This window comes from Heterocephalus glaber, unplaced genomic scaffold (assembly GCF_053883595.1).
Source record: "Heterocephalus glaber isolate CG9 unplaced genomic scaffold, H.glaber_assembly_v1.0 deba00000613, whole genome shotgun sequence".
Taxonomy (NCBI): domain Eukaryota; kingdom Metazoa; phylum Chordata; class Mammalia; order Rodentia; family Bathyergidae; genus Heterocephalus; species Heterocephalus glaber.
In genome coordinates, this window is record NW_028258152.1 from 4,089,016 (window position 1) to 4,116,267 (window position 27,252).

A 27,252-nucleotide genomic window follows, 5' to 3' on the forward strand; every position below is an offset into this window, starting at 1 on the left:
AACACAATGAGATTTTATGGAAACCTTTAGAAAATCAGAATAATGTTAGAAGATACTTAGAAAATTATTTCCAGAATTGTTCCTTTTCGCCACCTCTCCCTATTTTTCCACTTATCTTCCCTTTATTTTTTTCTGGACTCTCAAATAGTTTGTGTGTGTCAATCCAGGTCGCTTCTGTTTTGTGGTGGAAAGCCAGCAATGTCTTCTCCCAGTCCTTACCACGATGGGGTCCACAAAGCAGCCTGAATCAACAAACACCCCCAGGGGCTCAGCCCTTGCCCGGGGTGGAAACGGTGGCCCTGAGGGTCACACGTGCAGGAAAGGCAGGGCTAAAGGTGATTCATTCTTCCTGGTCCATCAGCACAGAGGAAAGGCTACCCTGCCTGGACCCACGCTGGATTTATCATCATATTTACACTGCTTGGTCTGGCTGAGATGCTGCGGGGCACTTTTTATCCTTACACAAGAGCCTTTGGCTCAAGGTGCCATAAGTCTAGAACTGTCCATTAAGATAAACCTCAAAAGCAGCAACAGGGGCTGTGCACAGGTCTCTCTCCATGGCAAGTCCCTCACTGTCAGCAAAGTACATTGTACTAACAATGTCGTACATGAGTTCAAGAACAATGCGCAAACCTTTCACTTCCACGGTGTGTGTGTGCACCTGTCTGTGTGTGTAACTTCACTACAGCCACACATACACACTTGTCATCAGTGGCTCTAAGAACAGATACTTTTAAACAACAACCAAACTTTGAGGTGCCTCTGAAAAACGAATCTCAATAAAGATAAATGTGATAAATTTGAAAAAGACTGGACAAAGACCACGCATCAAGCTAGGACTAAAACCCAGAAACTCAAGGAAGAAAGAACAAGAGATGTTATGCTTTGAGGACTGAAACTGTAAATCCCAAACAATTTGAGATCAAAAGCTTTGGGTTAATATTGTCTTTTATATAAGACAAAATATTTTGAGGACTGGAATTTAGCTCAGTGGTGCCGTCACCTGCTTCTCAAGCTCAAGGTCCTGAGAGTTCAATCCCTGGTACCAAAAAAAAAAAGTAGCTAAAACAAAATATTTTGAAATATTTGTTTAAATGCTGAGATTCCACCTAACCCCAGAAAGAATGGCTGCTATCATGAAATCAACCAATAACAAATGCTGGTAGGGCTGTGGGGAAAGAGGAACCCTGCTCCACTGCTGGTGGGAGTGTAGACTGATGCAAGCACTGTGGAAATCAGTATGGAGATACCTCAAAGAACTAGGACTGGAAGTCCCATTTGACCCAGCTATTCCCCTGCTGGGTATCTTCCCTAAAGAACTGAAAGACTCTTAGCACAGTGATATATGTGCACCCATGTTCATAGCAGCACAATTCATGATAGCTAAAACTTGGAAACAGCCCAATTGCCCATCAACTGGAGACTGGATCAAGAAAATGTGGTTTTGTAAAATAAAATGGAGTACTACTCAGGCATAAAAAATGAGATATTAGAGAAATAGCTAAATGGATGCACATTGAGGTGATACTCTTAAATGAAAGAAATAGGACACACATGTGTAAATACCGAATAGTTTCTCTAGTGTGAGAAACTGAAAGTGTAAATAAGGGCTAAAAGGTATAATAGATAATGTGAAATAGGAAGAAAAGGGACCAAGGGGAAGGGGAAGTGGGAAGGGTAGGGGAAAGGAAAGAAGGGAAAGGAAAAATAATGAGAAAATGAAAAAATGGAAACAAAGTCTTTGTAAATAGGGAGGGGTGGAGGGGTTGAAGGGAGGGCAGGGGAAGGGGGAAAAATAAGAACCAAGGGAGATTATGTAAAGGTGCAAATTTCCAATGATGAATGTCATATTGCATACCTAAAACGTACCATAAAATAAAGAAATATTTGTTTAATGGGCTTTTACTTCAGTCACAATTTATGAAGACAACCAGTTATCGCTTAAATTACAACTTCTATAATTTCCACATACATTTTTATATAACAGAAGGTTGTACAATCCACCCAGAGTGTCCCTGTGAGCCGTGAAGACACTTCTGCAACTAGTGTTCAATACCTCAGATTCTCCTTCAACACAATATGACAGGAAAGAAGGGAAGCATTTTCTAATTTTGGGGGGGGGTACCGGGGATCGAACTCGGGACCCTGCATTTGCACAGCTGGCGCCAGAACCACTGAGCTAAATCCCCGACCCAATTAGCCAGTCATCTTTAGATCCCACAAAGAAGCTGCTGCCTGCTGGGTAACAATCCATGATAAATATACACTGTTTAGTCAGAGCCCCCACATTTGCTAAAGACCAAAACCAAGACCCAAACAAAAAAAAACAAAAGCAAAACCAAAAAAGCCTGAGGGCTCCCGGGCTGCAGTGCTCAGTACGAACACTAGAGGGAGTAGTGAGCACACACTGCTCCGCCCCTACTCCCAGCACCCCCTTCAAGGGCTGCCCCCTTGGAGGGCGGGGCACCTGTCTGTAACTGCCCGGGAGGCCTGCCGTCCACACACTCCCCTTCCACACCGGACTGGCTCCCCCAGGTCACCGCCCGAAGCTGCCAGGGTCTGGTCTGCTTGTGAAGATGGCCACAGACTGCAGCACCCCCCACCGCCACCCCGCAATATGCTCATTTATTTCATTTCCCCCACATTCACTCTGGGGTTCTGCGAGACTAGAGGTGGTCAATGGGACATCAACCATCGTGAGGTGAGCAGACTCCGAAAGTGGCTGGGCGGTGGAGCTGCCCCCCTCTGGCTGCTTTGGGGACCCCGCCTCCCCCATCACAGGAAGCCAGGCTAGCCCACTGATGCCGAAAAGGCACACGGCCAAGCCATCGGTCACCCCAGCTGACACCGAGCCAACCTCTAGGCACGGGCGTGAGGCCACACCAGGCCCCTGCTGAGCCAGCACAGAAGCGTCACCCAAATAGTCCATGGAACTGTTCTACATGCCTCGCTGAGCAGCGTTCCGCTAAGTGGTAAAGGCCAAGGGACAGCGCGATAATGCTGCCGTCTGCGCGGCTCTAGGCAACGCGGCCTGGATGGGAGAAGGCGTTGACGGCACGTGCCTCACAGGCACCCCACCTAGGAAAAGCCTGCTTGTACCAGAAGACCCCACATCAGTGCTCCGTCTTTCAGTAAACCTTAACGTGGGGTCCAGCCCTCACACAGCCAAGCCCCATATATATACACATACACACTTTCTGACACTGAGGATCGAACTTAGGACCTGACGCTTGCAAGGCAGGCGCGGTGCCACTGAGCTAAATCCCCCCGCCCCTCCATATATTCTCAATACTCTCATGATGCATGTCTCTGCACATGTGATTCTCACAAGTAGAGACCAACATCTGTGTCCCTCTGCTTACAGGATTGTCAATTAAAACACTATTCAACTCCGCTGGAAGACTGAGTTTCAGAAAGATAAACCTTTCAACTTTTCTGGGTGCTTGAAAAGTTTTCATTAAAAATGTTGAGAGACGGGCCGGGGATTTAGCTCAGTGGTTTCGCCGACTACTGCGCAAGCGCAAGGACCCGAGTTCAATCCCCGGTACCAAAAAAAAAAAAAAAAAAAATTTTGAGGGAGAAAAGAGATGCCTATTTTTTCACTTACTGATCCAACATAATAAACATCACACCACAGACTGCATGTTTGTGTCTCCCAAAAATGCATCGGGTGAGACCAAATCCCCACAGGACAGCGTTAGGAAACAGGGCCTCGGGGGGTGACCAGGTCATCAGGACAGGGCCTTCATGAAGGGGATTAGTGCCCTGATGACAGACCTGGTATCTCCTTGCCCCTTCCGTCGTGGGAAGAGTGAAAGGACAGCTGTCTAAGAACCAGGATGTGGGCTCTTACCAGCCGAAGTCTGCTGGTGCCTGACCTTGGACTTTGCAGCCTGTGAGCATTAAATTCCATCATCTGTAGGCTACAGAGTTTATGGCAGTTCATTAGAGGAGCCCACATAGACTACAACACACCATAACTTCAGGGATTACGCTCATTCACTACTTTATCCTCAGCACTTAGAATACTGCCTGGCAAACAGTGGCTCCTCATAAAACACTTGTTATAAAATGAACAAAGGGATTCAAATGAAAATAGTGCTCAAGAAATATATAGAAGAAAATCGAACATGCATTGTTAGGTAAACTGCTGCTTCAAAGTCATTTGTTTGCTCCTGAACAGAAGATGAATCTACTCGAGATTAGCCCCTTGCTAAGCCCCAGGACCCCGACTACCAGGTTCACACAGGGGCTCAGACATCTGAACAGCTGTCCTTGGCCACCTCAGCTCCCACCAGTGAGCATCCTGTTGTCAGCTGCTTGTTTCCCAACTTGTCGATGCCAAGAGTACTTGTAATTCTACTTCTCAATTAAATATTAAGTGAAGGGCTAAACTGAAACTAAGAGGGAAGAGTGCCTGCTTCTTTAAGAATAGATTTGAAAGTGTATCTATCTGGAAAGATTCAGAGTGCCCCACAAGGATGATTCTTGTTTAAATACTGAGAGGATGGGAGTGCAGCTCGGGGGTAGAGCACCTCCCTAGCATATGCAAAGCCCTGGGTTCAGTCCTCGGTACTCCCCTCCCCCCCAAGACTGAGACACCAGACCCTGTATTATAGACATTCAAGTATTTCATGAAAGAATGGCCACAAGAAACTCAAGAGCACCATGCACAAACCAAAGGCCTGGATCACATGTTAAAAGTATGGCCAGGGGCTGGGGATTTAGCTCAGTGGTTCCACCACCTGCCTTGCAAGCGCAAGGTCCCAAGTTCGATCCCTGGTACCATTAAAAAAAAAAGAAAAAAAAGAAGTGTGGCCAGGCTGGACTCGTGGCTTGGTGGCAGAACAAGCACCACACTGGGCAGTGTGAAGCCCTGGGTTTGATCCCTGACACAGTGGGTGAATGAATGAATGGTCAATGAATATACACTGGGTTGTAAAGTAAGGTAAAAAGTGAAAGGTACATTTCTACAGTGTTTAACTAGCATTTTTACTGACCAACCAGTTTCAAGTTGTGACTACCAGGAGGAAAGTATCTGGGAATTTTTAATTCCAATACAGCCTCTGGAAGAACCACTGACCTTCGGAAGGGTGGAAACCCACACAGAAGGATGTACGCGATCACACCAGCTGCCCAGATGTCCACCTTCAGGCCGTAGCTGGGAAAACGAGAGGGAGGCAGATGTGACTACGACTCCCAGGAACCTTGCAGAGTCTTGGGGGGCGGGGGTCAAACTGCTCAGTTCACACAGGGCAATGACTCACCGAGTGGACAGTCATGCTTCCTGTCAACCTAACCACAGTCTCACCGACCACTGCCACAGTCCCAAGAATGGCCTTGGGACAAAAGTCTGAGCACTTAGGTTTTGGCCGGATAAGCACAAACTCTGGCTCCTGAGGTCCAAATCCTGGTGCAGCTACGGTCTCTCTGCTTCCTACTGTCCACCTTCTCGGGAGGCCCTCAATCCACAGGCAGCAGTGATGGCAAAACTCACCCTTCGCCCACCACCCTTAAAGCACCCTCCAAACCAGCAGGAGCCTCACCCGGTTTCGGCAATGATTTCCGGAGCCACGTAGGTGGGTGTGCCACAGACTGTGTACAGAGGCCCTTCCACCACGGTCGCCAGCCCGAAGTCTCCCAGCTTCAGCGACTTGGTGCCGTCGGGGTACTCACACACCTGGGACAGAAAGCGGCCGCCATCGGACGGGTTTCCCCCTCCGCAGGGCAAGGCAGAAAAGACAGAGACACAGTTACTAATATGCTCAGGAGGTGTCGCCCTGTGGAAGTCACACCATGGTTCTCCTCGTTGCTTTAATTTCTTCTGCAGAGATACTGTGTGATTGTGTGTAACTTGGAAGACATTCTTTTCTGTCTCTGCAGAAAACTCCTTGCCCAGGAACCTATAGCTCCTGCGTGTGCTCAAATGGCAGCAGAGAGCAGCTGTCTGCTTACTCGATGGGGCTGAGAGAGGCCCTGGGCCTGGACGGAGACACTGACCTTTATGTAGTTCTTACCGAGTGTGGCCTACTTAAGAACTCGAGAAGGGGCATTTATTCAGTGTCCACCGGCATGCTCAGTGTTCTCCAAGAGACTTGCATATTTACTTTAGGAGAACAACTGGGGTGGGAACGGCAGCCTAGTTTTCTGCAGTTAATGATGAAATATAAACATTACACACTTTCGCTTTGGGTTTGACCTGGTGGTGCTGGAGATCAAACCCAAAGCCTCGGGCATGCTAAGCAGCTGCTGAGCCACTAAGCTGCGTCCCCAGCCCAAGACACAAAGGCTGTGCATACAGAAGAAAGCCTGGGGAATTTAGAAAGCAAATGGACTGAGGATCCAACGCCCCGAATCCGCAGTCAATTCCACTCATCTCCTGCTGTGCACAGCCTCTGAAAGTCAGCCAACCTCCCTTAGCAAGTTTGTCATCTGTGAAGCGGAAGATACTAGTACCTCCCTTGTGAAGGTGAAATGGGATAAAGCACAGAGCAGGGCCGATTAGATATTATCATGCTGGAAAAGACTGCACAAAGCTAGAGAAGATTGTGACTGGTTATGCTTAAACTGAAGTGTTATGTCTCAAAAGCATGTCAGCAACATGTATCGAATTTCTTACTATTGTTCACAATCGCTGACCCAGCAAATCCCTGAGAGTCTACTCAACAGAGAGGGACCCAGAAGCTATAAAACACGACGTCACTATTAGAACTTAGCTAGGATTTTTTAAAAAACTGGAAGCAACACAAATGGCTAACAGGGCAGTGACTGAGTAAATTATGGTACATAATAAAATATTACATAGTTGCTACTAAGCATTTTTCATATAAAAAAATTTTTGAGACAGGGTCTAGCTACGTAGTTCTGGCTGACCTAGAACTCACTACGTAGCCCAGGCTGGTCTCCAGCTCATCTTCCTGCCTCAGCTTCCTGAGTGCTGAGGTGACTGCCATGCACCACCATGCCCGTAAATATTTATCACATAAATTCAAATAAATATTTATCACATGGGAGATATTCACTATATATCATGAAGTAAAAAAAATGACTATCGTACATGGAATATAATGCTCCAAGAATGGTAAGAAAATTTATCTCTGGGTGGTAGCACTGAGGATTACTGTAATTTTCCTCTTTATACTTTATAGTAGTTTCGAAAATGTTTAAAATGACCATACACTGGTTCCATAATCAAGAAACATTAATTTTATGTATAAGCAAACTTTCCTCATGAGATAAAAGTCTCAATTCTAAACAGAGCACTGGAAACAAGTGTAAATGACACCATAATTCAGACTGACTGTGTAATCAGTAACTTCCAGGTATAGTTTGTCTCTTGGGTGTCCATTCTGAAAATACTCAAAAAGAAATTGCAGAGACCTAATCTAGACTTAGGTCTATTTATTTTTGTATTTTTAAATATATTATTTTGCTTTTCCTGATATTATACTATGAATTAAACCAGATTTTCATCTCAGCCACTACTAACTAGAGGAAGCAAAGAATTTAGAAAATCCATTTTCAAGACAAACATGTTAACGGTGTGATCCACTGGTCCATCTTTCAGCAAAGCAAGTGATCTATGCAGTCATCAATAAAAAGCACCAAGGCCCTCGGGGCTGCACAAGCCAGCGATGGCCCAGCCTTCAAGGCTTGCAAGAGGATGACACGAGGCAGGATGTGGCGCAGCAATGGAACACCTGCCCAGCAGGTGGGAGGCTCTGGGCGTGATTGTCAGTAAAACCAGAAACAAAAACCGACAGAGAACACCTCCTTTACCCAGGATGTTAGGCAGCTTCTTCCACATTCACACACATGCTATGAATGTAAAGTGTCATAAGAGTAAGGTGAGGACTCTGAGTCTCCTCAGGCATCTGTAAGCCCAGGTGAGCCCACTACTCAGAGAAGCATACTCAGACATTCATGATTTAACCTAAAGTCAGAGTCTGGACTCTCAGTCCTGCCCTGGGCCTAGAACAACTTTCCATTATGTTGAAGGTAAACATTACAGAGAACAATCTAATATAATTACAGCTAGGATTTATGATGCATTTACCAAACCTCGGATGTTAGAAATTCCCTAAGTAACTGTAATGATAAGAACGTAAGTGCAATTTCCTAAACGTCTGTATCATGAGACACAGAGTCTTATGTCATTGCTCTGTTGTTTTCATAACATAAAAATACATTCATTAGGTGCTATTTTTGAAAAATAGCGTTTATTTTAAACACTCCATTTGCAGATGCCTTAGGGTATTTAGGGGCTGCTGTCAGACACTTGGAAACCCCAGCAGCTCTATTTTTCACATCCTCTATAAGGAATTCAGAGTCAGATGTAGAAGCAGAAATAGCGACTGAGCAGTCTACACTCGCTGAATTATGTCTGAGCAAGTGGTACCCTTGGCTAAGCGTCAAAGGGAAGTGTCATCGGGGGCAGACAAGCCTGAAATAACAGTATTTTATCTGCTTCATCTCTCCCCAGCGCTAGACACAGAAGCAAATACATAAAATATGAGTACATTTCAGGTCTTGGCTGGAGATTCTCTTCAAAAGCTGGAAGGAAAATTAGATATACACGGTATGGACGTAGAGACATACATGCCACTGCTTTAAGGGATCCACACCAGGGCTGGGGTGTGGCCCAGTGGTAGAGCATTTGCCTAGTGTGCCTCAGCAGGAGGAGGAGGGAGGGGGAGAGGAGAGGGGGAGGGGGAAGGGGAGAGGGAAGGGGGAGGGGAGGGGAGGGGAGGGGAGGGGAGCGAGAAGCAGAAGCAGCAGCAGCAGTTGTTCAGTTCTCTCAGGAGTGAGGGTGTATGGGAGCCCACTAACTGACACTCCCAAGGAAATCTATTCTCCCAAATATCACCTTACTGGAATTGTCCAGGGACCCTACCAGGAATCAGAACTGTTATCTCCACTTCACACAGCAGAAAACTGAGGTACACAGTACTCAAGTTACTCTCAAGCAGGGTTTGCAGCCAGGACCCTCACCACTCTGCAACAGATTCTAAATCTGAAAAGAGCTGCTGGGTGGACTGCCGGAAGCCCAACCGTGGCCTGTATGTGCATGCAGATTCTGAGCGGATTTCAAAAAGCACCACTATGACAACCCAGCCCTGCGGTGCTCAAATGAGGCTCAGTTGAAAGTTGCTCTCAGAACGCAAAAATAAAAACCAGAGCGCACACCACATGTTCTCTAAATAAAATGCCAACAGACTGATTTAGAAGGACTTCCAATATGAGACATCAGCTCTCTTCTCTCCCCTGCCCACACCTCCTGGAAAGCAGAACTGACCACGGCCTCTCCTTGGTTAACTCTGACAGGGCACCACCAGGCTGTAACTCACAGCCTAACAGCCAGCCAGCCCTGCGCTCCCGGACACAGTGACCCATACATCTCCACTGGCAGGAGCTTAAATTATGACACTGCTACCCAAGAAGCGGATGCAAATCAGATGCCCGAATGCTCTGGTGTTTAAAACTGAATTAGGTCTTAGACAGGAAGAGGCTGACAATTACTCCGGGTATTTGCTTTCAGGGCCCCAACAGCACTTTCTCGTCCAGGGCCAATGCCAACTGGCCAACCAACTCCAGAGTGAAACCGTTGATCCAGTTAGGTCTCAATGGACGACAGCTATGCCATTCACATCTGTGTGACTCAGCCTGTTTCCAGAGCTTCCTCACCACACAGCAGCCTCATGCAGAGGTCAGTTCTAAGGCCTCTCTTCTCCTCCCCTTGCATAAGGGGTTGGTGCAGGCCTTGGGGAGAGGTGTCCCCTCACCTAGAACACAGGAGACCAGGTGAGGAATTTGGTTCTGACTTCCGGGTTAGGTTCTGAGACACAAGATCAATCGCTACCTTTTCTACCTGACGCGGGAGGAGAGAAAAGGAGCGAGTATGGGGTTCTGAGGAGACTTTACATACATTAAGAGACTGACCCAGTGGTGGGCCGTAGGGCCTTGTCCCGGGGTAGAGTACTTGCTTAGCACATATGAGGCCCTTGGTTCCATCCCCAGCACAACAAAAACAAAAAAGATACAGAAGAGAAGACTTGGGGTTGACAGTGGGGTCAGTGGACAGGGAAAGGGACTCTCCATGTGTACAGGAAGCTCCCAGATGCCTCTGGGCCTGAGCAATCAGCACTTCTGGACAAGCTGGCTCCAGAGGAACCAGTCGGCTCCCAGAGAACTGCAGCCACAGCACTCACAGTGAGCACCAGTACCTGGACCCCCCAGGGTGAGGTGCCAGGGCTTCCTCATTAACACTGTGGTGAAGCTATCTACATGTCTGGAGAAAGCCCTGTCACCTCTGCCTGTGAGGCCCCTGGCCACGGGAGCTGACAGACACTGCAAGGTCACAAAGGTGAGAAGGGTATTCTGGGAAGTGAATGCCATGGCCTGACCTTCACATCGCAGTAGAATATGGCTTTTTCCTCTGGAGGAGAACATGGCAAATGACACTTTCAGGCAAGAAAAATGAGCGTCTCTTGGTCTCAGTTTCCACATCAATGGACAGACTAGGCTATTTCCCAAATTCTATCCCGCACATAAATGAACTTCCATATTCTGCTTCTGTCTCCTACGAGCCTCTACTTCCCATCTTCAATGGATTCTTCCGAATGTTTACCCAATTATCACTCCGCCTCCTCCCCTCAGTATCACTGCTGGGGCTTGGATGTTAAGTGTCCCCCAAAGACCCAAATTCCAAAGGTTTTGTTCCAACAGCGATGCTGGGGCTGGGGCTTCAGGAGGTGAAGCCTGTGGGTTCTCCAGTCACGGAGGTAAGGCCTTGGCAGGGGCTCCGCAGACAGCCCCTTCCTACCGTCTCGGCTTCCTGGCTCACGAAGTGAGCAGTCTTTTGAGCCACCTGCTCCCCACAATTGTCACCTGGCACTCTCACCTGAGGCCCAAAGCAATGCATTCACCTGATCTTGGATCAAAACTCCAAAACCATGAGCCAAAACAAACCTCTGCCTTTATGAAGTAATTTTCTCAGGCATTTTGTTATAGTAACAGGAAATTAATACAACCACGACTGAAAACAAATGAAAATGTATTTTCCACCGTCCGATAAACAGTAAGCATGGATCACTGCAGGAAACCTGTCAGTATTTCATGGTCACTGACTGTGTCCTGCTGATTTCCTACAGTCGCTTAAGTCTCACTGCAGCATGGTTTAGACCATCAAGTGTCTTCATTTACGTACGATGCTTTGCACACAATCATGAGCATTTTAAAGGAGCGGAGGCAGAGCTGGGAGAGAAAAGCAGAGAGGACGTACCAAGAGGTTCTCTGGCTTGATGTCCCTGTGCACGATGCTGAGGCCATGCAGGTACCTGAGCGCATTGGCGAGGTTGTACACCATGGCGCTGCCATCTCTCTCCGTGTACTTGGTCGAAGAAGTAATCGCATCAAAGAGGTCTCCACCCTAAAGCATTCACAAAGACACATCAAGACATCAATAGTGTAGTCCTGTGATGGTAAGAAATGTGGTCCTCAGCCAGGAGCGGAGAAGAGCCACAAGGGCCTCTCACAGAGACTATAAATAAGGAGTTACAGGCAGCCAAACACTTGTCTCATCAGGTCCTTCAGGGATATTGCAAGTCTCTGCTAACTCCCATGCTCCTACCTTGACCAGTTCCATCACCAGAAAGAGCTCAGTTGTGGTTTCCATCTCCTCGACCAGCATGATGATGTTGGGATGTTTCACTCGGCGCAATATTGACACTTCATTCTCGATCAGGTGTTCCTGTCAAACGAAGCATGGAGAAAGGGGCCATCAGCAACCACAGAACCCTCTGCTCTGCCCTAAGGCCTACAGAGTAGGGAGGCGAGGCATGCAGCCTTCAGCTCCGAGGCCAGAGAAGCAGGGACCCAAACCCTGATCTGCTCGCTTCTATGGACAAGACAGGTCACTGTGGACACTCCATTGCCATTAGCGAACAGACATCGACTTATGTCCATGTCCAGAAGGAGGACATCCCCGGCTCTGTGGAGCTGCTCTGGAACAGAAAACCTACTGCCATCTAACTCTTCAGCACTGCAAGAGGCTGCGACCCCATGAAAGGCTGGGCACACAGCACTGCTTTCTAAGTTAGCAGAGTCACTTCTCACCTCAGGGTACTCTCAGAAACACAGACCAAGCAAGTTAGAAAACTTGCTATGCTTACAGCACACCGCTTCTGGTATTCAATATTTTTACTTTTAACTGTTATCCATACAAATTTCATTTTCATGCTGAAATTCATGAAAAGGAAACTTTCTTCCTCTGAGACCAGGCATGGAATCATTCACCAGATGGATGGTCCTTGTCGTATTTATTTCAGAAATCCAGAAACATAGAGTGCCACAGGGACCACTAATCTAATCTTAACTCTAATCACTTTTCTGAAAATGCCACCTGACTCTCAGTCCTAGTGAGTAATGTAGGTGGGTTCAGCACTCTAGCAACGTATCACAGAACTAAAGAATTATTCTCAGTACACCAACCCATGAATCGTGAACAATGATTCCCCTATTTTAAATGAGACATGAAAACCTCTCAAGAATGCCATATTTGTTGATCTTCATTAACATCAATAATGAATTCTGAATTTGGAGAATGCTCTATGAAATTTGCCAACTGCCCTCTTATTCTAGGTATTCAAATAGGAGAGCTTTTAAACAAAGCCTTTTTACAATGTCCTGTACTACCTAAATACACATGTATATAATAACAGATATATAGACACACATGCGTGCATCATTCACATTGCCCTTCTGTCTTTACTATCATGAACCTCAGAGCTAAAGTAGTGTTCTGACACTGTAGTAAGATAACTGTCCCTAGTTTACGATACCATTTGTGATGCCTCTTATCTTTGTGTCTCCGTGTGTCAACTCTGGGGTGTCTCTAATCCTTTTTTATAATAGCTGGAGGTATAAATTATTAAAAAATGAATAAATCACACACGGAAATCCTTTGCAAGCTCCTGCACATGTTGGGTTGTCTTTCTTGAGCAATAAATGCACTGTGCTTGTTCAAGAAGTTGCTCAATAAATATTGATAAATGACAGAACAAATGCTAAGCTGAAGGGGGGGGAGATGGGTATGTAGTGGAAATCTACTACTTGTCATTTCTGTGCAAGGTACTTGTGTAATCACTTAACACTCCATGCCTGGAACAGTCCTCGGCCATAGGGATATACACCGAGGTTTCTGGCTTCCGGGTCTACACCTCTTGTTCTGCATGTCATCATTCTTTCAAAGAGGGAAAGTTGGAATTCTCCAAAATGAAATGATAGCTATAAAGCTGAAAATATTTAATTCTCTGAAAGGACAGGAGCAAGGAACAGTATCACACTGAGTTGGAGGTAAAGAACTACCAGGCTTCGTGTAGGAGAATCTGTTAATGAATGGGGCTGAGAAATCTTTGCCTAGCTGAGGACTCAACAAATCCTTCCAAACCTCCCAGAAGCATGGCAGTTCTCAGATGTTATAATCCCTGGCTGGAAAAGTGACAGGGCCTCCTACCTATTTCCAGGTCCCACCCGTCTACATCACAGAGCAACTGCATGAAACAGCAGCCAGCACCCTGGTCCCTTCCCTCCCCGGGGAAGCAGCTGAACAGCCAACTTCCTCTTGGTCACAAGACCTGGCAAACCCACTGCACATCCATTCACACATTCTGCAGCTTTGGGATCATCTGCTCCAGGTATCGCTTTAATCACTGAAAAAGCAGAGCATGACTTTCTTTGGTGAGTATGTAAAAATCAAATAAATTTAGGGCCAGGGATTTAGCTCAGTTATTCTGCCGCCTGCCTCACAAGTGCAAGGTCCCAAGTTCGATCCCTGGCATGAAAGGAAGGAAGGAAGGAAGGAAGGAAAAGAAAGAAAGAAAGAAAGAAAGATCAAATGAATTTATTTTACTCTATGAGAAGCAAAGACAACAGCACTTACTACCACTGTAGTAAAACAGGCTTTTTATTTTAAAGCCAATGGATCTATCACTTTGATTCTCCTCCCTATTCATGTTCCTAAAAGTTGGAAGTCTATAGATTTACTCCTCCTTTGGGGCTCTGGGATGCGAATTTGTATATATAAAACAATCACCAGGACCCCAAAGAAACATTCAAATTGGAATTAAAATAGGACGTTAACCACATAAGGGAACTACACCTCCCAAAAGTTATTATCCTTTCAATAAAGGCATGCAGGGAACCTTTGGGAAATGCTGTGGGACTGCTCCCAAAGCCACCAGCAAGATTACATTTTAAATACTGAGTATTACAGCCACAGTTCCTCCATCATTCTTTTGACTTACTGTATTCTACCTGACAAAGGCTAGTATCCTAGGCATAGGGTGAATGTTTCTATTGGGATGTGGTTAGCTGGTAGCCTTTGTTTCTCAACTTCTTTCTGTACCTGTGAAACCCATCTATGAAACCAATCAGCAGTAGCAGCACAACAAAAGCCCCACCTAAAACCTTTACAAACATCGTCACGTGTTGGACGTGCAGTACGTGTCTTTGTTTCTAAAGGGCAAGACGTCTTAGGTTGCATTTTCCAAGAGAATATTTCTAAATATAACAAGAATATTGATTTTTGTCTTAAACCATACTGAATTTACATTATTTGGTCATTTACTATTATTTAAGTGATTTCAGGATTCCAACTCCAAATAATCTACACAGGAATCACTGTACAGCAGGGCAAAGGATACTGTGAAGTCTTTGGCTACAGTGATTTTGTCATGCAAAGACAGACAGAGAAACGGGTTAGAGGAAGAAAGAATTGTCCCAGATGAAACTAACCAACGTTTTCCCAGCCTTCCCAGACTCACGACACAATCCTTTCCTCCCGTGTACTCAGTCTCACTGCATGAACTTAGCTGCCCAAAGCAGAAATGAGAAGTCTACCTGGACTTCTCCCTCCCTCATCCCCCAAGGTGTCCCATCGATCGCTACGCCCTGCTCATTTACCTCCCGCGTGGCATCAGCCCATCCATGCCCCTACCTCTCCTCTCCTTGCCAGGCTTTCATGCAGACTTCTGAGCATCTGCACAGGGAATCTTGTGTCTGGAACTTTCTTCACCTGGCTCCTGGTGATCCCCTTTATTCCCCAGTCATAGCTGTCCTCCCCGTCTTTTCGTGGTGTGTGCACTGGTCCTTCGCCCCTCTGGACTGAGAGCTCGTGGGGGTTTGGGTTATCTCAGTCTCCAGCCACCCACAAGTTCCTAGCACTGTAGGTGCCGAGCTGCTTCTGCGGATGAACACACACAGCAGGCACTGCTCTTGCCTGATACAGGCTTACAGCTGTCTGCTCTACTGCTTTAGCGAACACTGCTGAGGCTAAAACAGCAGGAGATAAGACATTCCCATCACTACACTTGATTGCCAGGGTAAATACACTTGGTAGGTTGAATAATGTTCACCCAAAGGCCTCAGGTCCTAATCCCTGGAATTTGTAAATATTTCCCTATTTGGAAAAAGACTTCTGGCAGATGCAATTGAGGCTTCTGCAATGCAGAGACAGCCCTGGATTATCTGTGTGGGCCCTAAATGCCATCGCAAATGTCTTCTAAGAAAGAGGCAGAAGACTTTACAGAGACAAAGAGGAGCACTAAAACAAGAGAAGGCTATGTGGAGGAGGAGGCAGAGATCGGAAGCAGCAGCCAGGAGCCCGAAGACTTGGTCTTCACCGGAGACTGTTCAGAGGCAGGAAGAGCTTCTCTGCAAAGTCCCCGGCTCCAAACTGTGAGAGCAGTTTCCTATTCCTAAACCACCAAATCTGTGGTGATTTACTCCAACAGCCTCACAAACTAAGACATACGTAACATGTTATGACGAACACAAACCCGTACACAATGGGGAGAGAAGGAAGGACAAATCTAAGCAGTGTAACAGGAACCCCACGCTTTGTGTACTGTGCAAAGGCAAAGGATACCTATTTAAAGGGAAAGGGATATTAGAAGTGGGAGGATTCACAACTTCACAGACATCCCAGCCTCCTTCCATAGCCTCTACTCATCAGGCCCTGAAGCAGATCTTGCAATAACCTCCTGCTCAGAAGAACCCAGCATGCTCTGTACCCTCCGGCCTTCACTCAGCAGCTCTGGTAACCTGGAGGGCTTTTCTTCCACTGTTGCCCACTGGAATCTGAGCACGATTCCAGCATCTTGCTCCCGTTTCTTTACTGGCCACCTACTTTTCCACTGTAAGCTTCCCCTGAACCCCCAATAACACTCTACAGAATTGGTATTCATGTTAGAAGACCCTGTTCCTAGCGTAGCGTCTTCCATAGAGAAGACACACACCACATTTTAGGTGAAAGGAAAAGATAATCTAATAACACTCATGTACGTAGTAGAAAAGAAAAGAGAAGCCAAGAGACATGACGAATTTTTCCCAGATTCACATAACATGAAAAAATGCACACGCTGAGCTGGCAGACGGCACAAGACACATGACAGTTACACAGCATACACACTGGCCAGACAGCCCCAAACCCCATTGCTCTTCTGCCGCTGTGTGATTTTGGGGAAGCTATTTAATCTGAGCCTCTTCTCTGGAAAAGTGGAATCATTCAAGGAAATCTGCAGAGTTACTATATATACAAGTTAGGGGAATGCATTTTAATAGCAGATATTTTCAGCTGTATAATTTTCTATACACAACCCTCAAAGCAGAGGTGACCAACGATATTCCAGTCCAGTGGCTGAATGCTCCCCTAAATTTTTTAAAAACAAATTTTCCATACTGGTTTTATCTAAAAATCTAATCACACAGGAAAAAAGTCGACCTATTTATAACAATATCAAGTTTTCCAACTACGATTTTATATAACGTTATTGTGAAAACAGTTGTTCAAATAAACAAAGTGTAAGGATGGAAATAAGTGATCATGAATTGTAAAAATAGAATGACATTCCATAACAAGACAAAATCAGAACCAAAAGTTGAAAGTACCCATTCATTTGTCTCAGTAGTAGGTGTACCGGACTAAATATTTTAATAAAGAAAGATCACTTTTTCCAACTACAAAAACAGCTGCTTAAGTTTTAATCGGGAAAACAATAATCTTACCACAGCAATCACTTTTGTTTTCTGAAAAAAAATTTAATGTACTTGTATAGAACCTGGAACATTCTGCTTAAATCGTACCATAGACAGAAGAGGAACAGTTATATATGGGGAAAAGGCTATTGAGAGTGGGAAGAAATTAATAATATTGTTAGAATAAGTAAAAGCATATAAATTTAAAGAAGACAAAGAAAATCGGACATTTTGCATTCTCTGCTTTGCTGATCATCACAGTGTAAGGAAGAAAAAAAAATAGTAAATGACAAACCTGTCTCCTGGATTTTTTATTCCAGGAGCTCTGAGAATAATTTCCTAAAACTTCACCATAGTACTTGAAGTTTTCTGTTCAAAATGCACAATTTTGTAGATTTTCACTAAAGAATAGTTCACAGCCATCACTTTAAATCCTGCTAAATATAAATTTTAAATTCCTCTGGCATATTAATACTAATAGTTGACATGTTAAATTCTTATTACATACTGGCACTTTTCTACATGTTTTCCATGCCTTCATTCAATCAGCTGCAATAACCTTACATCTTATGTATTATTAATAAAGAAATTTTGGAAAAACAAGAAACACAGGTTAAATAATTTTTCCACGATCACACATCAAGATGAAATAGAGCCAGGATTAAACTATTCTGGCTTGAGTAGCACTACCCAATAGAGTATGAGGTGATCCATTTATGTAATTCTAAATTTACTAAGAGACACATTAAAATATGAAAAGCAGGCAGAATTATCTTTAAAATTATGACTCATTTAATCCCATAACCTACGTTCACGATCTTAATTTAATTCTTTCCACAATTCTGGTCGCAAATTGAATTGGAGAAGAACCAAATCAAATCCAACAGTTAGGTTCAATGTTGACCCTATGGGGAAATCTGATTAGGTAGGTTCTTGTCCAATCTCACAAGATACTAATGAGATATTTTATATTTTTTGGTATTAAGTCTTCAAAATCTCGTGTTTATTTTATACTCACAGCATATGAGGTGTGACCAAATACATATGAATGTTTAAATTTTAAAAATATTACAGTAGAAGACACAGTGACATTAATTCTCCTCAAAATACTTCCCCTTTCTTTAAACACGCTTATCCCATTAGTCCTGCCACTTTCTGAATCAGCTCTGGAAGTCCTCTTTTGTGAGTGTCTTTAGTTACACTGTCATGGCTGCCTCGGAATCAATTCAAAATGTTTACTTTTCATGGTCATTTTGACTTTGGGGAAGAGTCAGACACAGTTCCAGATCTGCTGAAAAAGGTGGAAGAGGACGCACTGAAATGTCTTTACAAGCCCACCTTTCCTTTGGATGGCAGTCAGTGGGAGTGTTCACTATTTTTTTTTTTTATCATTCCTCATAAAGATCCTCACTAAAGAGGACTTCTAGAACTGCTTTAGAAAGTAGCAAGAACGATGGGATAAGTGTATTCAAAGTGAGGGAGAATATTTTGAGGGGACTAATAACAATGTGTCTTTTACTGTAATAAATTCTTTAAAGTTAAATACTCACCATATGCAGTGTTTTGATCACACTTTGTATTTCAATTCAGACTCACCTAATTTTCAAGTGCTTGGTAGCAATCGGTAGCCTGCAGCTCCAGGGTTGGTCACTGTAATTCTAGCCCGCTCTCTTCACTGACATGTTACCAGAAGCAATCGGTGTTAAAGGGGTTTTCCTAACCATTGTTAGCAAAATTTTTTTCCAAACATAAAGTAGTGACACTCTAGCAAACTTCACCTGAACACCGAGATAGGATCTCTCCTAGGGGCAGAGGGTGGATCTGTTTCCTGACCAGGGGAATAAAGATACTGTCCTCTGGGCAAAAGACAGGGGAGGTCTGCCAGCTGCCCCTTTGTAAGATGGGGTTTTCTGAGCCTGGGGCTTCTCGGCTCTGAGCCAAACCCCCTGTGGACACAGTATCCAACTGCAGCCTTCAGCATCACTTCCGTGGACTTGGAGCTCGGAGGAAGCACAACACACGCAAGTTCCTGGCACCGGCTGTGCCAGGAGTACTAACGTCTTGTCTCTAATCTCTGCCAACCTCCATGAAGCCGAAAGGCTAATTTGCTGGCGTGAAAGTGTGGTGACTTCTCAGGCCCCTTGCAGTTCATGCCACACTGAGTGTCGCTGGATTTTGAGTAGGTATCTCCCAGAGAAGAGAACTTACATTTTCTACAGCTATGGCCAAGATCTAATCAATTTATGGTAGTAGTAAGAAAAATCAAAGGTGAACTACTTTCCCAGCCACTACTACTGATGCACTCCCAGAGCTATGGTCTCTGCAAGTCTCCCCTGAGCTCCTCGATCACAGTAAACTGAGATAAAAAGTTATCTCAGTTCATTTACAAAGCATACTATACCTTTCCACAACATTTGGCTTTGTCTATAATCTTTAGGGCAAACTCCTTTCCAGTAAACCTAGGAATAATCAGAGGAAGAACACTTAAAGACATAAATGAGAGATACCATCTTTCCAAACAAAATTAAGAAAAACAGATCAAGTGAAAAATATTTTATTATCTATGTATCTTTAACACATTTGTCACATCATCCTATAATTCTAACCTACAGAGTCCTCAGACTTTCATTACGTACTCCACAGTCAGTAAACAACAGTTGGGATCTGGTGTGGTGTTATGCATCCCTTTGATGGCCATATGTGCATGAGAGAGCTTGGACACAAAAATCTTGATGTTACTGCTTAATTTTTTAATCACTTTCACATAGTGTGAACGTGCCATGAAAGATCAAAGTGAAAAGTTCGATAAAGCACTCCAGTATTCTTGGAATGTGTTAGTTCTTTTGAGTGTAGCTGCTTTTGCCAGGCAGCCAGAGTCTACACTGATGAGGCTGAGATGGGAGGAAAAGCTTCCACTGAAATGGCTCTTCCCATGTGATTACCCCAACCCTGACTCATCTCTGACAAGTCCTTGGAAGTCGTATTTTAGATGCTTAATGCACTACTTAGGTGGCAATCTATGTATCAGAGGCATGTAACGTTTAGAGAACAGTGAGCTAGCTGCCTTGTATACCAAAAGGAGCACTAAAATGTCCCTGGGAGATGTACCAATATGGAAAAAACTGGTTTTTAAAAATTCCTGGAAAATTTCCCCTAAAACAGTAAAAATTAGTCAGGTAGGGCAGTGGTCTATAAACACAAAGACTTTTAATCTGAGTCTTCTGGCTCAGACTGTATTTACAAAATATTGTATTTACAAAAGGCCTAGATTAGGCAAAAGTTAGTCGATTCTGACCTTAAACAGTAAGTTAACAGATCCTGAGCTCTACCAGTTAAGTGTTCATAGAGAGGACGACTATGGGAAAAAAATCAGTTAATATTAGTAGAGGCTGAGAAGTGTGCCTGTTATGGGCATTATGGATTTTTTAAATTAAATGACTTAACTCCGCCCTGTTCCTCTCTGCCTAATGGATGAGACCTGATACCTCTCTGTCCAATGCATACCCAACAACATGCATTTTTTCCAGTCATTCCACTTGTGGGCATGGCAAACAGCTAGACTCAAGAGTATCAGGAGGCGGAAAGAGAGTCTCCACAGAAAGGCCTCTGGCTGATTATGTTAAGAATAAATTCCAGGGAAGAAATTGTGTGCAGGTGAACAAAGAAGTATCCTCACTCCCCACTCACCTGTCCATACACTCTTTGACTACTGCAAAATTGCCATCACCAATGACCTTCCCAATCTTGTATTTCTCAAGAAGAGTCGATGATTCCAAGTACCTGTTTCCATTCACACCTGCAAAAAAGGGTAAATGCAAAGTCTAAAGCAATCATCAGCATCCTATATTGATTCCTATATATCCGTAAAATAACAAACTGCCATGCATTTAAGTCAATGGTAAAACTAAAGAAAATCTCTAGGCATATTCCTCAAATAGAATGCCCAAGTAATCAATTTCCCTTTCACCTTATTGGCTAGAATCAGAAAACAACAAAATCAATAATCCTAAGAAATCTCTAAAACATCAGTTAGTATAAATGATCAGCTTTGGGTAAAAAGAAAGTCTAATTAAACTTTTCCAAACTCTTTTTTTAATGCTCAAGAAAGGGGAAAGTGGTGGTGATGGGAATTTACCTTAGAAATGTTCAAGATTTCTCAAAGATTTGCTAGTAAAGAAAATTCTATTGGATTTCTTTTTTTTTTTTTTTTTTTGGTGAAGTTCTGGGATTTGAACCTAGGAATTCATGCCTGCTGGCAAGCATTCTACCAGTTCCAAAGCAAGCTGGGCACAGTGCTGCACACCTGTAATCCCAGCTACTCAAGAGGCTGAGGCTGGAGGATCGCAAGTTCAAGACCAGCCTGGACACCATAGTGAGACTGTGTTTGGGGATACAGTTCCATCAGGGCACCCTGGGTGGGTCCCCATGTAGGAGTAGGTGTGTCTATCAAGCTGAGATGCCTCATCAATGTTGACCTCTGGCCTGGAGCCTTCTCAGAAAGGTTGAAATGAATACAGTCATTATGTACTGCAAACATGTACTAATACAAATAAAGATTTTTTAAAAAGATCAAATCACTCGGCACAATGTGTGCCAGTACTCAAGGCACAGGTAATTTTGAGATTTGAGAGAAAGGAATTGTAAGCAGACCTATCACTAAGGAAAAATGAAGGAGCCCAAGTCTAAAACTTGAAACTGTGGCAGCCTAGAGATTAATGACAAGATTTCATATAACTGGAAGCTCTGACCCCCAAACACTGAGCTCACTGGTGACGAGATCCCCTCCCGTTGAAGAGGATCATACGGATGATGTTCTTTATGAAATACTGAGCACTACCTTCAGGACTCATGCAGCGGTCCAGGTCAGATCCACCGTTTACACTGGAAGATGATCTGCCAGGAGCAGAAATCTGCTGAAAGAGAAAACTGATTGTTACTGATTAGGGTACCTTTACACATCTTTACCTCACTAATCCTTAAACAGAAAATGTTTACGGAATGCAAAAACATAATGAAGCAGAAACAGAAGAAATACTCCCTTCTTTCTCATCTCGCCTCTTTTTCTATACACAATACATCACATTAATGTATTTATTCCTTGGTAAATTTTCAATTCAGATTCAAACCAGACACTGTGTTACTTCTGCCAGCAATGAAATAAAGTAAAGGAGGCTTCATGGCACCACAGTGGAACACAGTGTGTAGTAGTGGCAAAAGAAGGCTCAGAGCTATGCATAATTCTAACAGTTCCAGGCTAACTCCTGGTTCTTAGGAGTTTACTCGCTGTATTGCCTACCAACGAAAGATAATTAGGCAACAAAACATTGTCAATATTTAATATCTTTGTTCCTTTTCTGGCACTGAAATTTGGCAACCCCAAAACCAGTAGCACTCTGAAAGAGAATTTTTAAAAGCTAGAAAGTTGAAAACCAAGGCCCAGAGAGGAAACTCATGAAAAGCCTACAAGAAAAGCACAATGGGCTCTGTTCCATTCCCTGCCCACAGGTGCCATCTCGGTTCAGGTCTTCCTAAGGCTGCCCTTGTTGCTCGTCGAAGGCCTCCCAGATACTGCTGGTCTCTCTCACTGCACATTATACCCAGTGAAACTTTCTCTACCAGTAGCTGTGACTTTATCCCCAGGATCCAAAAACCCCAGTGAGTCTTTGTTCCCTGCAGAATAACCCCCAAATCTGCGGCATGGGATTCAGGCCACTGTCTGGGATGTTTCCCATCGCTCTTTTTCTCATACATTCCATACTTACATAATGCAATTTCTGTTTTTCAGAGTTAAACTTTCCAAGTGGTAAAAGTGGAAAGAATGGCAGTACTCAATGAGGGATTTGCTAGAGAATAGTGACTTCAAACCTGTAAAATCATTTGGCAGTTACTGTCACATAACACTAACTCCATGTTAGTTATTAGTGCCTTTCCTTAAAATACCTAGCTCAGAATCTTGAAATGATTTTGAATTATTGAATATAAAATGGCTACAAGAGAATTTGTGCTGAATAATTCATTCCAAATCGATTCCTCTCTAATCCAACTGCTCCTGGATCAGAAATTGTCAAAGGAATAAAAGATAGGATTCAGTCAATATCAAATTCCTAATGGAATAAACATAAGAATGTAATTTTTCTGGAAAGTCAATCTGAAAAGGGGAAAGCACCCTACCGATCACTGACCCCAGAACGAACATGTGCTGGAGGTAGACAGCGGAGGCGAGGGGATGACAGTGGACAGCGAGCGGTCTTTTCATGTCTCGAGCTCATGACCAGAGCAAGGCAGCTGCACACCCTCAGGCCGCAGCTGCTGGGTCAGGATGGGCACAGGACAAGAGCTACAGAGCCTCAGGACACCGGGCGGTGTGCATCTCCCCACACCCACTGCTGGGTCCAACTCCAGCCCTGGTCCCTACTGAGCCTTCCTGGGAACAGGTCACAGTCCTCTAAGTGGCTTTCTCGATCAAAGGTATCGCTTGGTTTACAGCAAGCCGATGTCTCCTGCCTGACTCAAGGACTCTCTAGGGAGCCTCAGAAGGGGCTGAGACATGGGCTTCTCCGTCTCCATATACCTCCGCATGTGGATAGGCAACACCTGGGAGTGTCCATTCACTGGGTTCCTAGGACCCTCTGTAACTTTCCCATGTTTATTCTCACTAAACCCCCACTCCTGCCCTATCCTGATTCTCCGTAATCATAAGCCTCATTTGTATTGGAATTCAAGGGTGACAAAAAGCAGGGAGAGACCAGGAAACAAAGGTGGTGGAGATCACGCAGCTACCAGTTCTGAAGCTGAGCATGGTGGCCCTCCCCAGGAATCGCAGCTGCTCAGGAAGGGTGGAAGTGAGCTGTCTGGGACAGGAAGAGCTGCAACTGGGCGCCAGGAAGCCTTGAGCCAGGAAAGAAGGGGTGGGCAGCATGGCTGCAGAGGGCTTGGGGCCGAGCGAAACACCACTTCCAGGTGTATCTGACAAAGGCTTCACTAAATCACCAGGAAAACCAGCTTTCTTAGCAAGTAGGGAAGACCACGTTCAAAATCCCCAAATTCACTAAATTTTTACAAAATTATTAAACCTCAAGCGTTTAAAAATCTTAGTTACTAGGAGTGACTCATCCAATGTGTTGCTTTATTTGAAAAGAAGGCTTTCATAATGAAAATAAAAAGCATGAAAAAACAGAGGGTAATTTTAGTATAGCACAGCTGATCAGAGCTGAAGGGAGACTCAATTCCCTCTTTCTCTCCCGGTGTTTAGCAACATCCGCAGCAAGCACCTGTGCTCTTTTGAGGGCCAGGAAGATGGACAGACACGGGGACTGTCGCCCAGAGGTGGACAATCTTACAAGAAGACAGCAGTACATGCTACAACCAGAGGTGGCCACAAATACTGCAGGCAAGCTGTGAGCGGAACCACGGGGCTGAGCCATGAACCTGAGCGTCTCTCCTCGAATCACCCAGCTTGTGATTAAGTTCACTTTCCTTCCCATGGATGAAGCTTGCCTCCCCAGGGGAACAGGAAAAGCCAGGTATGCGCCAACATCTCTGCAGACTGCTGGCAAATGAGAAGCGTCTGTTGTTAAACAGAAGGCAGAGCATTCTTAGTGCCCTGACGCTCTCAAAGACACAGCTACGAACACGCAGGGCACCCGCTAAGACTTCACTAAACTCTGTTTCTTTTGCCAAACTGTTCTGTTTCCCTGCCCCTGATCAGAGAATTGCACCTTCTTACTGAAGCAAGGATTAAATTAGGACCTGAGAGATCAAATCTTGCATTTATGATGAAACCTATCCTGCTTCTATTATCCACATAAAATTTTAAAATCTCTTAAAATGCTAATGAGCAGCACAAAGGAAGCAGCAGGTGCAGGTCCCCTCAGCAGGCACCGTGCAGGCTGCAGAGACCTCGAAAAAGAGAAAGACCGGGCTGAGGGGTGGGAAGGAGGGGGACAGAGTCCCTGATGAGGTCCTCATCAGGCAGCAGCACAGGTGACACAAACAACCTCAAAGACACTGCTGAGCTGAGCGCTCTGTGACCTTTGTGACTGCGCCACTCACCTACTCTGGCAGCCAGGGTTCCATCCTCTTTCGTTATTTTTTTTGTTTTACTTTTTATTAGATGTGGGCAGTACATGATGCTCCCATTCCTCGTGGGGAGCTGGGATGTGTGCAGAACACACCTCAGTTCTTTTTGCATCCTTTTCTCTCCCCTCCCCACCTTCACCCCCTGATCCCCGGCCCATCTGAGAAAGATCTACTGGATCTCCCTACTTCCTATTAGCTTTTCTTTTGCTCTTTAGTCATCATTTTGCTATTCTATGAGAAACCGTGTGAAGCTTAAGCTTGTGGGTGTGATTTCTTTCATGTCACTTCCTGGTCTCACGATGCATCAGTTTCCCACAAATGCTCAGGCTTAGGCAGTGGCTCCACACACGTGTGTACACAATGCAGGCAAATGCTCTGCTGCTAGAGCATGTTCACAAAGACAGGAAAGCAGAGGAATAGGCTGCACAATATTCCTAGCTGCTAGCACACTGGAAAAGGCACCATGGCTGGCTGAGCACATCTGGTGATGCCACCCCAGCCTCCTCTGCTTACCAGGGTGCTGTGTCAGCCTCCTACATTCCATTTCTTTGCTAAGTGGATTACTACAATTCCTACAGCTCTTAAAATTTAGAGAGAAAAGCAGTACACCAAAAAAATGTAAAGTTCTGTTCAGAAACAGGCACCTCAAAGTAGCAAAAGTGGTTATTGAATGTATTAAAGCGTATTATTACTACCAGCCATGGTGGCACATGCCTATAATCAATCCCACCACTTGGGAGGCTGAGGCAGGAGGACTGCCAGTTTGAGTCCCACCTGGGCAATTTAGCCAGGCCCCCTGTCTCAAAATAAAATAATAATTAAGGGCTGTAGATATACTGGGATTCAAACCCCAGTATGGGGCGGGGGTGTGTGTGTGTATTATTGTTGGCTTTTAAGTAGAATACTAGAAACCATCTAGGAGACATTTGTGTGTAGTGAGTGGATTTTCTTGAATCCATTTTGGGAAACGGCATCATAACTCAATTGGCAAGGGCCAGAAAGTGGTATTTTAGGCTTTGTTAGTCATACACTTTCTGCTACAACTACTGAAGTGGCTATTGCAGCAGACACAGAACACAATGTAAACAAACAAGCGTGGCTGTGTTTCAATAAAGTTTTATTTAACCAAACAGGCCAAAGTTGGCTAGCAGGAAAACGAGACCGCCTGAACTTTCTTAGGAAAACTTTTCCTCCACCATGATTCTTATACTGTTCTTTTAAATCCCAGGACAGAATAAGCTTCAGGGTATGGCTGTTGCCATAAAGCAGCAGTTTTCCGTGCTTGGCTGCATATTAAAGTCATCTAGAAAGCTCTGAAAACTCTACTACCAGCCCCTTGTTGCTTTTGCTACTATGTGGGCTCCATGAACTGTTACCTCTCTGCCACCCTGCTTGGAGCCAGTCGATTATGGACTGAAACCTCTACAAACTGTAAGCCAAATAAACCTTTCCCCCTTTAACTTTGGATGTCAGGAACTTTGTCTCAGTAATGAGAGAAAAGTAACCAAGACAGAAATTTGGTACCAGAGAAGTGGAGTCGTTGCTGTGACATTACCTGGCCTTGTGGCTCAAGAGTTGGCTTGTGGGAAGAAGAGTTAGGAAAGGTTTAGAGATGCCAACTGAAGAAGAGCTGGAACACCTTAGGCTGTTCTGTACGGGAGATTCTGGTCAGAGCTCAGAAGGCCAGAAGGCCGGTAAAGACCAGGCTTGGGAGGCTTCTGCTGAGAAGGAGGACTACGTTGGCTGCTGGACTCCAGACAATGTGTGCTAAGCCTTGGCAGAAAGTTTGTCTGCATTTTGCTCATGTCCGGAGACTGTGCCTGAGACTGAGCTTAAGGGTGGTGGACTAATTAATCTTGAAGAAGAAATTTCAAGGCAGCCTAATCTTGAGGCGTGGCATGGCTACTCTTGGGGCTTTTAGCCAGATTTATGTTGAGAATCAAGAGCAAAGGGCCTACCTGATGATTTTAAATGTTTTGAGTTTGGCCAAAAAGGAAGCTCCAGTAAAGCTGTGGCCTGCAAAGATAGAGCACAGGAGATCATGACTGCTGAGAAAGAACAGGAGAGTAGAAAAAATGGCCTGAGGGGATCAGAAGAAGCATCAAGACTCTACCCTTTGCAGCCTCAAAATTGGAAAAA

The 27,252-nt window shown here is 44.7% G+C and overlaps 1 protein-coding gene across 7 annotated transcripts in view; it reads right to left on the minus strand.

Moving 5' to 3' along the window:
• Positions 1-27,252, minus strand: part of Dclk2 (doublecortin like kinase 2) — a 148,478-nt gene that overhangs the window by 9,093 nt on the left and 112,133 nt on the right. For 5 of the 7 annotated variants that reach the window (XM_004869160.4, XM_004869162.4, XM_087205728.1 and 2 more), the window contains 7 exons: positions 21,872-21,947; positions 20,722-20,830; positions 19,436-19,493; positions 11,630-11,749; positions 11,282-11,428; positions 5,547-5,680; positions 5,084-5,161 (listed from right to left, as the gene is read on the minus strand). In XM_004869160.4, coding sequence (XP_004869217.1) covers positions 5,084-5,161; positions 5,547-5,680; positions 11,282-11,428; positions 11,630-11,749; positions 19,436-19,493; positions 20,722-20,830; positions 21,872-21,947 — 722 coding nt within the window. The remainder of the gene's footprint in view (positions 1-5,083; positions 5,162-5,546; positions 5,681-11,281; positions 11,429-11,629; positions 11,750-19,435; positions 19,494-20,721; positions 20,831-21,871; positions 21,948-27,252) is intronic. The other 2 variants (XM_004869163.4, XM_004869161.4) reach the window with 1 other exon arrangement.